The 12,322-nt window shown below is 41.6% G+C and overlaps 1 protein-coding gene across 4 annotated transcripts in view; it reads right to left on the bottom strand.

Moving 5' to 3' along the window:
* NPTN (neuroplastin) overlaps positions 1-12,322 on the bottom strand; it is a 66,330-nt gene that overhangs the window by 15,499 nt on the left and 38,509 nt on the right. For all 4 annotated transcript variants that reach the window (XM_018054664.1, XM_018054660.1, XM_018054661.1 and 1 more), the window contains one exon: positions 10,032-10,126. In XM_018054664.1, the coding sequence (XP_017910153.1) occupies positions 10,032-10,126 (95 nt within the window). The remainder of the gene's footprint in view (positions 1-10,031; positions 10,127-12,322) is intronic.

The following is a 12,322-nucleotide window of genomic DNA, read 5'->3' as shown; positions in this document are numbered from 1 at the left end:
GAGAGTGGCACCAGACTTTGGGAAGATCAACACAAATAAGTCTTCTAGTTAACAAACCCTTATCAGAAAAAAGGCTGTAAAATGTTAATTGGCCCTTTTTGGCCAGAAGATGATGTAAATCACCTAAGACTTGTGTATACAATTAGGTATGCAGAGAGAAAAGCCTGGTTTTGATAAAGAGTCTGGACTGCTAACGCTGCATAACTTTGTGTTACCCATTGATCTCCACATTTTATCAAAAGTATAAAAGGCCTTCTGAACAACAGAGGACGGGGCCAGTCGCTGGACTGGTTTGCCCCGTGTCTCCTCTTTACTCTAATTTCAGGCTGAATTCCCACCTGGAGCGGAGCGTCTCACCATGTCTACTTACTTGTCCTGGCTTTTAAGATCCACGCGAGGGGGAGCCCAAGGCAGGGCACCCCCCGATATTCAAGTGGGCGCCGGTGGCCCAACGTAGATGGTGAAAGCTCCTTGTCTGGAACTTTACTGGCCTTCCCCGTAAGCCAAGTTATTCAGCCTTCTTTCTCCACTTAATTTTCCTACTACACTATTTCTTCCTAATCTAATCTTATATTAATAAATAAACAAGTTTTCCTCGCCAACGCCGTCCCCACTTCGAATTCTCTGGATCCACCAGGGCTGGACCCCGGCAACTGTACCTCTAGTATGTTTCATTCATTGGACAAACATTTGTTGAGCACTCATTATATGCCAAATTTGTCACAAAGTGGCAGGGGAAGGCCTTTCTGATGAGGTGAATTTTAGCAGAGTCACGAAAAAAATAAAGGAGTAAGCCACATGTATCTGCAGGAAGAACACTCCAAGTAGAGGGAAAGGCAAAAGCTTTGGGGCAGAAGTGTGCTTGTTATGTGTAATGAATAGCATGGAGGAATTGGCTGAAACAGTAACCAAGGGGATGATGGTAAGAGATTAAATCAGAGAATAGAGCCTAGATTGGATAGGACTTTGTAGGACGATGAAATTACTTCGGCATTTACTCTGTCAGCTGGGAAGCCACTGGTGAATACTAAGTGTAGGTATGAAATTATCTGTATGTTTTAACAGGCTCCCTCTGGCTACTATGTGGACAATTGTAGAGAGAGGATAGTGGAAATAAGATCAATTAGGAGGTTCTGAAAGCAATCCAGAAAGGGGGAGGGGGAGGATTGGATGAGGGCAGCAGCTGTAAAAGTGAGAAATTCTAGATATTTTATAGGTTAATATATTTGTTAATGGACTGAATGTAGAAAGTGAGAGAAAAAGGAGGCAAGCATGATCTCAAGGTTTCTGGTCTGAGTAACTTCAAGAATAGAATTTCCAGTTACTGAGATGAGGAAGACTACAGAAGAATTAGCATGGGTATTTTTTTGTTGGTGGTTTGTTTTTATTTTGTTTTGCTTAGGGATAGAGCAATGATGGTAGTAAAAAACCAGGAGTTCAAAGTTTAGGAAATGTTAAGTTTAGGACTTATTTAACATCTAAGTGAAGTTGTCAAATAGGCAGCTGCATATCAAGTCCAGAGCTCAGGAAAATGGTTGAGATATAACTTTCAGAGATCAGTTTACATGTGATGTTTTTTTCCCACTTTCATTCTCCTTTGCCCCACAGAGAATACTCAACTCTATTTACCCTGGCCCAGTTAAGTACTTCCCTGTTAGGACAGCTGATAAAGAATCCGCCTGCAACGCAGCAGACCTCAGTTTGATTCCTGAGTCGGGAAGAGTTGCTGGAGAAAGGATAGGCTACCCACTCCAGTATTTTGGCCTGGAAAATTCCATGGACTCGATAGTCAATGGGGTCACAGAGAGTCAGACACGACTGAGTGACTCTCATTTTCAGTTACTTGACTAATTCCAATAGTGCTGTGAATTCAGCAACCTCAGATTTTGCCTTGGAGACTCATCCCCAAGATTATACATAAGAACCACTTAGAAGGCTAAAACCTGAGTTGGTTTACGGCTATACAGTCTCTAAAAAGCTACTACTCTTGAAGACCAAGACCTGGGTTTTGGTCTTTCACTCCCGCCTTGGTGCTCAGGTTGAAAACACCACACCCTCTTTTCATTCATCTACTTCCAGATTCTACAGAGGCTTCTATTTACGGACAGGAAGGTCCCTTAAAGGCTATCAGATACAGAAACAATAGGAATTTAATGCACACCCCCCCCCAACCCTTTGTTGGCCATGTTTACATAGTAAAGCCTGCAAGTTTTCATGGTTAGATCTACTGCTGCTTTCTCAACTCAACAAAGAACACTGAGTGAAGTTTAGGAATAATATCCCCTCTTCCTAATGTACTCAAAAGAAAACTGCCCTGATTATTCACCCTTGGATTGGCTGAAGTATCACTAGTATACTAAGCAGATAGGAAATTAATGCAGGTTATATCACTTTACCCTTATAAGTAATGATTATAACAACTATCACTTCAGCCTTTGGGTCAATGAAGTAGGTCACTTCTCTCTGTTCTTTAGGGGAGCTGCTCAATCAGAAAGCCTGTTCTTGCCCCACCAGCTGAGCTAGATGGCAGACTAACAGCAAGAAAGGTAACTGAACTCTCAGAACACATGTCAGCAGTGGTCAAAGAAGGGGACTCTTAGGGTGCAGAGTCTACCTCTTAAATAGTTCAGAAATTATTTGATTTTCTTCCCTTCAAGAGGTGGAGCCTAATTTCCCTACTCTTGAGTGTGGGCTGGACTTAGTGACCTGATTCTAAAGAATAAAATATAGCATATGTTATACATACATATATTTATAAAGTGTTTTTTATATATGTATGCATATATATTAAAATGTGTACAACTTTGGAAACTAGTTCACAAAATACAAAGTGGCTTTCTGTGCACACATATGCTGTTTCTCTCTTTCTCCTGGTCACAAACTCTGGGGGAGGTTAGCTGCCGTACTGGGAAGACACTCGACAGGCCATGGAGAGGCCCACATAGTGAGGAATTAAGGCCTTCTGCACAGTCACTGAGGCAGTCATCTAGGAAACAATCCTCCAGCCCCAGCCAACAACTTGAGAGACCCTGAGTCAGAACCACCCCACTAATGTGCTCCAGAATTCCTGACCCACATAAACTGTGAGGTAATAAATATTTATTGTTTTAAGCTACTTATTTTGGGGATAACTTATTATGCAGCAGCTGCTGCTAAGTCGCTTGTCGTGTCCAACTCTGTGTGACCCCATAGATGGCAGCCCACCAGACTCTGCCGTCCCTGGGATTTTCCAGGCAAGAACACTGGAGTGGGTTGCCATGGGATTTTCCAGGCAAGAGTACTGGAGTGGGGTGCCATTGCCTTCTCACTATTAATCAGCAACAGATTAATATAATCACCCAATGATGCAGATATTACCCCATTTTTATAGATTAGAAAACTCACGTTTGGTAAAGTTATTTAAGATCTAAAATTATACTGCTAATAAAAAGTAAAGCCAAAATCCAAATTCAGGGATGTCTGATTCCAGAGGCCATGTTCTTTGTTCTTTACCAAACAGGATGGGAAATAAACCAAACTAGAATAGAGTCCACAAAAAATAAAAATATACAACATGCATTACTGGTAACTGCAAAGCAAACTGCCCAAATGTTTTCTTTGCTTGCAGATGTATTAGAACACTCTAGACCCAAGGAGGGACTGATCTATTTGCTATAATTTAACTACTGTACTTTATATATTATAACGTAAAGTGTCTTGGACTTCAAGCAGAGAAATTTGGCTCTATTGAGGCTTTATTACTCACTGAGTAACCCAAGGTGGGTCATTTAAAATCCTTTGAGGTTCAGTATTTACTTCTGTAAAATGGGAATAAAATACTCACAATTCACAGAGGTCTTATGAGGATTACTTTACATCTCTCTATCAATCTAGCACACTATTGGAGCCCAGTGTCAAAAATAAATATTTAAACTTCATTTTCAGTCAAGGAAAGTTTAGGCTAAGGCAGGTGTTATGAGTTCTAAGAAATCAAAGAAATGCTGAATATTACGTCTTCTCCCTGTTTGCTGATATAAACAGGACTCTCGTTTATAGCTCTAATAAAGTTTACTCATGTCAGATACTGACAAATTTTATTGAATAATGGCCTATTTATATTGATTACGGTGCCTCGCCTTATATGGGCTTGCCATTTAATAAGGAACTACTTAAACGGGTCCTGTTGGTCTGCAGGTAGGTCTGAGGAGTTGAACAGAGCAAATACCGCTTACTTCACTTTACCTTTTCAGGAAGGCACAGATTAGGTAGCAAAGAAGTAATGGATCTTTAAAAGAGATCACAGACCCATTTGGAAATTAACTCATGATCTGGCCTTATTAGCTACATACTCTAAATCCCATGGATTATTGGATGGACCCTTCCAGGGTCCTGATGAATGGCAACACTGGGGTTCCAAGTCTTAAGTTACCCACCAATACCTGACCCAATCTCATTATCTGGGCCTTTGGCTGAGGACAAACGCATGTTCCTCAGTACCTTCTGCTGCCTAAGCTGCTGGCACTTAGAGAAAAACATCCAGCTTCTCTGCTAGGCTGGTGGATGTAGAGTGTCAACTTAGGCAACGGAGGTATTTTTAGCTGAAGTGAAGAACTGACTCGTCGGAAAAGACCCTGATGCTGGGAAAGATTGAAGGCAGGAGGAAAAGAGGACGACAGAGGATGAGATGGTTGGATGGCATCACCGACCTGATGGACCTAAGTTTGAGTAAGCTCCGGGAGTTGGTGATGAACAGGGAAGCCTGGCATGCTATAGTCCATGGGATTGCAAAGAGTCGGACATGACCGAGTGACTGAACTGAACCAAAGGTTAAATAAAGTTAACACAACAGAGCTGAGATAGGGATCAAGGTATGGGGCCCCTTACCTGCACTGCTCATTTAGTGCTCATTTTTCAAAGCAAATTCATAATCTTGCAACTCATTTTCAGAGAAACTCCATCCTTAAAAGATACTGTACAGTGTCGCACCATACAACACACTGATACTATAGAGATGGTCTCTCTGCTTCCTTCAGGCAACCTATCAAATCCCAGAAACACCTCAAATTTTATAGGCAATAAATAGAAGTTTGGCTGAAGGTAGACGGAGAGTTAAGATTTACTGCTAGCCAAGGGCCAAGCCCAAGAAGCAATACAAGATGGCCGAGACAGAAGCAAGAAAGATGTTGGCTTTTTGGCTCAACGATTATGCAGAGCAGATTCATCGCTGACTGTGAAGTCTAGAGCAGTCTGGGTCTAGTGCTACCTTCTGTGGATGAGGCTCTTCCTTTTCCTGCAGGTGAAACCACTGGGTAGGAGGCACTGAAGTCTCCACTAAGACACTCTAATCACCTGGAGTGCTTTTAATAAGCCTGATGCCTAGGCCACATTTCATATACCTTAAAATCATCTTTGTAAACCGCTGCTCTAACACTTTTCCTGGTCTCAGTGTCTGAGGGGATTAGAGGGAGTGTCCGAGACAGGGAGATGTATGTTTGGAAGTACAGGGGGCACTGAGGTGACAGCTGCCAAGGTTAAGAACCTGACAGTCACTACTATTAGGAAAAGAAGCTTAGAAATCACTTCCTTCACTAACCCAGCTTCTCATCTGTGTCCATATAAGGAAACCACAGACCTTTAGAGCCTTATAGAACCTTCAAGATCATCTACCTCAGCCTACTTCATCATATACTTGGAGAGTCTGAGGCCCAAAAAAGGAATGTGACTAGTCAGGGTCATGGCAAGTTTTAATAGCAGGGTCAGGATTAGAACCCATTTCTTCTCTCAGTCAATACCTTTCACTGTTACTTAATATGTTCTGAACACAGCAGTATGGTGTAATGCTTAGGAACGTGTGCTGTGGCGTGAGAGTGCTTGAGTGAGGACGCTGGCTCCACTGGTTGACTCTGTCACACTGAGCAAGTCATTCAATGCCCTTGAGCCTCAATTTTCTCACCTGGAAAGTAGAGAGAATAATGGCATTTACCTCAGAGTGTTGTGAAGACTACAAGAGAGGAGCGGGACAAGTAATGTACTTGGCACAGTACCTAGCACACAGTAAGCAAGCAGTAACGTTAGCTGTTCTTATTCTTATAACAATGAAGTAGGTCAGAGTAGCACCCTGAAGAGAGGAAAAGAAGGAACAGGTATGGTTATTTGGGCTATGGCTGATGTCCAAAATGTTCAAGCAGCTCTGCTTTCAGAGACTTTTCAAGTCAGGGCAATTCTGAGACAACCAGCTTTGACATGAGCTTGAACTTAACCATGACACAACCTCAAAGCATCTTCACCTAGAAGATGAACTAGCTGCCCATCAAACAAACAAATGAGCACAAAAACAGTCTGCATGCTGAAAGTGCTGTACAAATCTGAGAGATGTATTATTACTCTTAATAATGATATTTGTCACCATCACCATACAGTCTGCCTCGGCCAGTTTGAACTTTGATATATCAGTCATAAGTCCATGCAACGGAATAAGCAGCAGGGAGTCAGGACAAGGTCACTCACAGAAACCCTAAGATTTAGTCATAAGATTCAAACAGAAAGAAAGCTAATGAGTAGGGACAAGAAAAACAAGATCAGTCTTGGCTCTCATTGTCACCAAAAGATTGAACGCATTTAAAATGCCCGATGAGCAGCGAGACATAATGATGGGCTTAGTAAGACACCAGACCCAAACCTTCTTGGTGCTGGGATGGACCTTTCACAAGAGGTGATGGCATGTCTGTTGCAGAGAATTTGAAGACCACCAAAATCCTTTTCCAAAAACAGCAATACTCCTCAAACTCCTTGTTTGTTGGATTAATCAAAAAGACGAAAGCGTGAGGACAGGGTCTGGGAGTCATGAGAGGTATTTTTTCAACTTTGTAAACTACATAGAAAATTTTGACTTGTTTTTGTGAGCACATTTTTTAATTTCAGAAAAACAAGTAAGATGAAAAGAGAGGGAATAAGGGCTACAAAAGCTGAAAACTTTCCGGGACAGAAAATTCAATATTTATTCATTCACAAATGCTGTATGGGTATGGTGTGGAGTCTCTGGAAGACAGAAGACTCTGGGGAGTCCAAAGGCTCAAAAAGGAAGGAGAAGATCCCAAGACAGGCTGTTTATGGGACAGAGGTCGTCCTACAAGGTCTAGTCATCACTGTTCCCTCTCCCCCCGGCCAGCCCTGCTCCATCTTCCTCCCCCAGCATCTGCTCGGGTCACCTGCCAAATACCTAAGAAATGTAATCCTCAACAGTAATAGTATCTTCTTGTTTACACTGTGCCTCATGCTTGTCCTTTGAAAAAAGAGAAAGAACAAACTCTGCTTCAGGTGCAAGGCCTTCCCTACTACATGTATATACAATCATCCCCAAAACTCCTTTCTCAAGAGGCATCTACAGATTAGGGTAAAAAGCACAGCCACCTCAGGTCTGTTTCCAAATATGCGTCCCTCCCTGTGGTTCCTTCAGCCTTTTCTTTTGTACGTAACAAGTAACTCAAGATTTGGTCAGGTGACATACAATGCCTTGTCCCTGGCTAGTCTAAGTCCTTAACTCCCCACAGAGCTGAGGCCAAACACCACCTTGGGAAGCTCTCAACTGCAGGGAAAGCCAGATAGGGAAGAAGGGGTCTGAGTGTAGAATAAGTGCTAACAAAATATATACATATGGGCTGAATTATATTGCCCTTAAATGCCAATTTAGTTAAAACCACAAATGAAGATTATGAATCTCCTTCTGGCAGAGGTCACTTACTTTTCCTGAAAATCCCCTGAATTTCTCTGTTCTTGAGTACCACCACCTCTTGCCTATTACTTAGTAGAGTTTTTATAAATCATTATAGCTATAAAAAGATAACTGTCTCTTATCCCACCCTAGTGGAACTGAGGGAAAAATAAAAACAAGAGTTTACGTGAAAATGTTTTGAGAATAACACACACACTACTCTAAATTTAAGGCAATTTTCTACCCCGACCACAATCAGGAGCTAGTTTCAAATATGATCCTGGGTCTACGAAAAACCTTTTTAAACTTACACAAGAAAAGTCAAATGTTCAGGCTTTACCAGACCAAACTATCTCTAACCCAAAAGACATTAAGTGTTCAGCTGTTTTCCATCCAGGTGTCAGGGGAGAGTAGGAAGAGAGAATAACTAGAATTCCATATTTGTTTTCTTAACAGACTAACATATCTGCCCAAGCTAGTTACAGAATATGTTTTAGCATTATATAAAACAGAATTCTCTTAAGGTCTACTTCTTTAAAATTAGGATGTTAACACCACCTGCCCAATCCTCCTCACAGGACTATTATACAGTACAAATGCAATAAAGCACAGTACATGCCTTCACTAAGGTGAGATACTGTGTATGCTGTAACTTCCTCAGAAGACACTCCTGCCTGCAGCTTCCAGACCACTTCCCTGCCAAACAGAATGTGAGGCAATATGCCTCTGGGGCATCTGAACCCCACCTTCTCAAGTATCCAACCAACGGAAAAATAACCTCTCTCCACTCTTGAAAGGGCTGCATAGAAATCATTAACTCCTAATCAATATGATCAGAGTTAGTCAAGACTTGCAATTGTATGTAATTTATTCTTTAGGCTTGGAGAGCTTGATTTACTAGACACACCACTTTCCCTCCCTCACCTGTCCTGATCTGTTTCCTCTGCACTTGAACTTTGTGCCAAAGGCTCAGTCTGGAATGCTGCAGGGCCTTAACTCTCTTACGGAGGAGTCAAAGGAGTCAAACATCTACCCATGTAGCTCAGCTCATCTGGGTGGGGAAGGGCCCTTAGCTGGTTTAGAGAAAATGTTTTCTCACACCTTCATCCTATGTTGAACAAATATGGCATTCTTTAAAAACAGAGATAAACCCAGATCTCTCAAAGAAAAGCCACGGAGTTAATCTAATCCTAGGTTCTCTGGTCTGTGTGGGCTGCAACCATGCCACTGTGACTCAATCCCTGCAGGCGTTTAGAATTCAATCTAGCCACCAGAGGTACTGCCCATCCTTACTTCAACAAGGACACAAGTCAGGGCAAGTGTCAACAAGACGCTACTTTCATTTAGTAACACCATGTAATAGAAACTGCCTGTGTCCAAGTTTTTTTTATTTTTTTGAGTCCAAATTTTCAGTCTTCCAAATATTTTAAGGAAAATCTGAATACCTGCTATATATAGGCCATTCCCATTTCCTAAATTAATCCATCCAGTTTCTAGAGATCACCCTATAGATTTAGACAAGTTTGTGTCCTTTCTAAGCAAAAATGAAAAGGCCTGGAAAATACCCTCCTCTCTTCAGTCTGACCTCAAACAGTAGCTCTGCCTCTCCATGGTCATTTTATAAAATGGAAAAACGTGGCGATGGGAGTCAAGACTTGGGGTCCATGCTATCATAGTGTTGCCACAAACTGATGGTATGACACAGAGCCAGCGGTTTTCACTTTTCTGGGTCTCAGTTGCTTCTTTGAAATAATACAGGAAAGTCGGGTTAAATGTTAGTTAGCTCTAAGTCTTACAGTTCTACTGGCTTTCTGTGCAACTTCCAACTACAATCTCATCTTTAGATGCCAGGCACCCAGAGGTTCTATTAAAATTCTAATGAATTACCTACAAATAGTTTATGTTCACCCTGCACACTGTACTTTGCCAAATCCTGCTGGCACAACTACACAATAATACTTAAAGGCACTATTCTAAGAGCTTTACCTAAGGATGAACCATATGAAGCTGCCAACACTGAAGTATTTTTTGAACTACAAAAACAGCAACTTCAACTTATTTATTCCCTCTAACCAACCCATGTGCCATGTGGTAGGTTTTACAAAAGAGGACAACAGAAGCATAGAGAAGTTAAATAACTTGCCACAGTCATGCAGCTACATGATGGGGTTTGGATTTAAACCCAGGCAGCTGAGCTCCTGAGCCTTCAGTCCTAACCATAACATTATATACTGCCTCCCATAATGAAAACAAGAAAAGCTTGAAGACTGGAAGCCCAAGCCAAGATAGTGTCTCAGAAGGAGAGTGAGAGGCTCACGCCGCAGCCTCTGTTGGGTTGTACCTTTTACTTCAATGGTGGCATTTGCCTTAGGAGCACTGAGAAACTGATATACACAGTGGTATTCGCCTGAATCCTCAGCTCTCGGTTTATTGATCCTGCAGAGATGAGAAGAAAAATCAAGTGAGGAAGCTGGGAACAGTCAAAATACACAATAAAAGGAGAATGAAAGGGGCAACCAGGGACCCTGCTCTCCAAATTGTGCCCCTGCATGCAACTCACTTCCTCCTAACTATAAGCAAAAACCTCCCTCTGTGTACTAATGATTTACTCCTTACTAGATGCCAGGAATACAGAGATGGTTCCTAACCTTAAGATATTTCAGTCTATTGGAGAAATATACTACAAAAAAAGTAATCAAAAGAGCTGTAACAAAGTACTAAAATCTATACTTAGATACAAAAGATGGGCCCATCATCAGAAAGTTCTTACTGCACCTTGTGGTTCCAGTCAAATAAATAAGAGCAGGAAGAAAGCATCTGTTTCTGCACTTTCCTGAAGAGTTTGTTTTAGTGGTACTGTTCTTCCTACCCTGTATTTTAGTAGCATGCTTTTCAGTAAGTCTAATAACAGAATAGGATCAGTGGGGGGAAAATAATCTGCCATCAGAGCATCAGCCACAGAGATGCAGCTCAGCTCTTTTGGGTACAGCTAGAACTCCAGGGCTTTGCATGATCTGGCCCTTCCCTAGTGTCATCTCAGCCACTTTCTAGCCCTGCAGGTCTCTTTTCAGTTTTTCAATGTGCTGAACTTGTTCCTAGCTCAGAACTCTGACAAAAGATGCTCTGTTCTATAGAAAGCTAGTCCCATTATTCTTCATCTCCCTAACTCCTTTTCCATGAGTCTCGGCTTACATGTCATTTCCTCCCACCCCCAATCTAAATGACATCCCTCTCCCTGACATTCTCTCATACTACACTATAACCCTTCACAGCACTTATCACAATGTCTAATTATTTATGTGATTGCTTGATGAATGCCTGTTTTCTCAATAGACCAAGTTCTATGTGGACAGGCATTGTTAATTTGGTGCACAATTCTATACCCAGCACATAACCTAGTGCCTAGAATATAGTAGAAAAATGAATGAACACAAACAAGAGTGAACAACTATGCACAGATCCAAACCAAGTTAAGCAGAGTGAAAGGAAGGACTGTGAGAAGCGTGTGTGATGATAACAGTACTTCTTCTTAATTCTAAAGGGTGATCCTAAACAAGCTTTCTTGGTCCTGAAAGTCAGCTTATCAGCTAACTGCACACTGACCTACATACACCACCACCCCAAACATGTGCAGAAAGGCTAGTGTGTAATTACAGAAAACAAAGAAACATCAGCTTCCAGATGAGAATATAAATATTGTTTCACTCCTACTCTTCTGCTCAATGGTTAAAACATGATACTTGTGATAACCAAATCTCCACTGCACTAGTTAATGTCTGAAAAACTAACCTCAAAACACTGGCCAAACGCATTTATCCATCTTACTGTTCATCTCAAAAAAGAAACAACTTAAGAGACTATGGATGAGGAGAGACCCAGCCCATTCACAAGACTGTCTTAGCATACCCATAGCAGCATAAGATTCTAAGAGGAGCCGGCAATAGTCTTCTCAAATTGATACAAATGACTATTCTTACGTCAATATGCTCCCAGCAAGAAAACAGACGCAAGTCAGTTGCTCTTAGTAATGTTCCCAGAGTTAGGAGGGGGAGGAGGAGAAGCAGCAGCAGCAGCAGCAGCAGCAATATCTTCAGGGTTTAGATTTATTGTACTAAGTTGAGAAGATGACTCCCAAACTATGGGCCATGCCAGTGGGCTCAAAATCTCCTCACAACATTTCCTTCAACTAGCTACTGGGAAGCAACTGAAGTAAATAAAAAATGTCCCCTGCAGGCTAAGCACAAGCACGGTTTGTGACGGGCTCCATGGCTGACTTATGAGGTGGCCCAAAGGTCTCTTCAGCTGTTACTCTACAAAATGTGAGTTGTTACTCTACAGATTTCCCAAAACACTCATGACAATGCAGAACACCCTGGAAAGCCTCAAACAGGCTGAGGAAAAAAGAGGCATTCTATAAAATCAGGTTCAAACTTTAAAGTTACAGCTCAAAGCTTTAGGGATAACAGTGCAAGACCCAAGAGAAATATGATTGGATATCTGGTATCTTTAAAGAAGTATTATTAAAAAAAACAAACTTGCAAAACTAATGGACAGACCAAGAATAGATGCCTTTTATTCCACCCAATACTGCTATTCAATTAACCTTTTCCAAACTATGAGGACATATCTCAG

Source organism: Capra hircus, chromosome 10, assembly GCF_001704415.2.
Source record: "Capra hircus breed San Clemente chromosome 10, ASM170441v1, whole genome shotgun sequence".
NCBI classification, from domain to species: domain Eukaryota; kingdom Metazoa; phylum Chordata; class Mammalia; order Artiodactyla; family Bovidae; genus Capra; species Capra hircus.
Note: the sequence above shows the minus strand (reverse complement) of the source record. Positions and strands in the feature narration are given on the sequence as shown.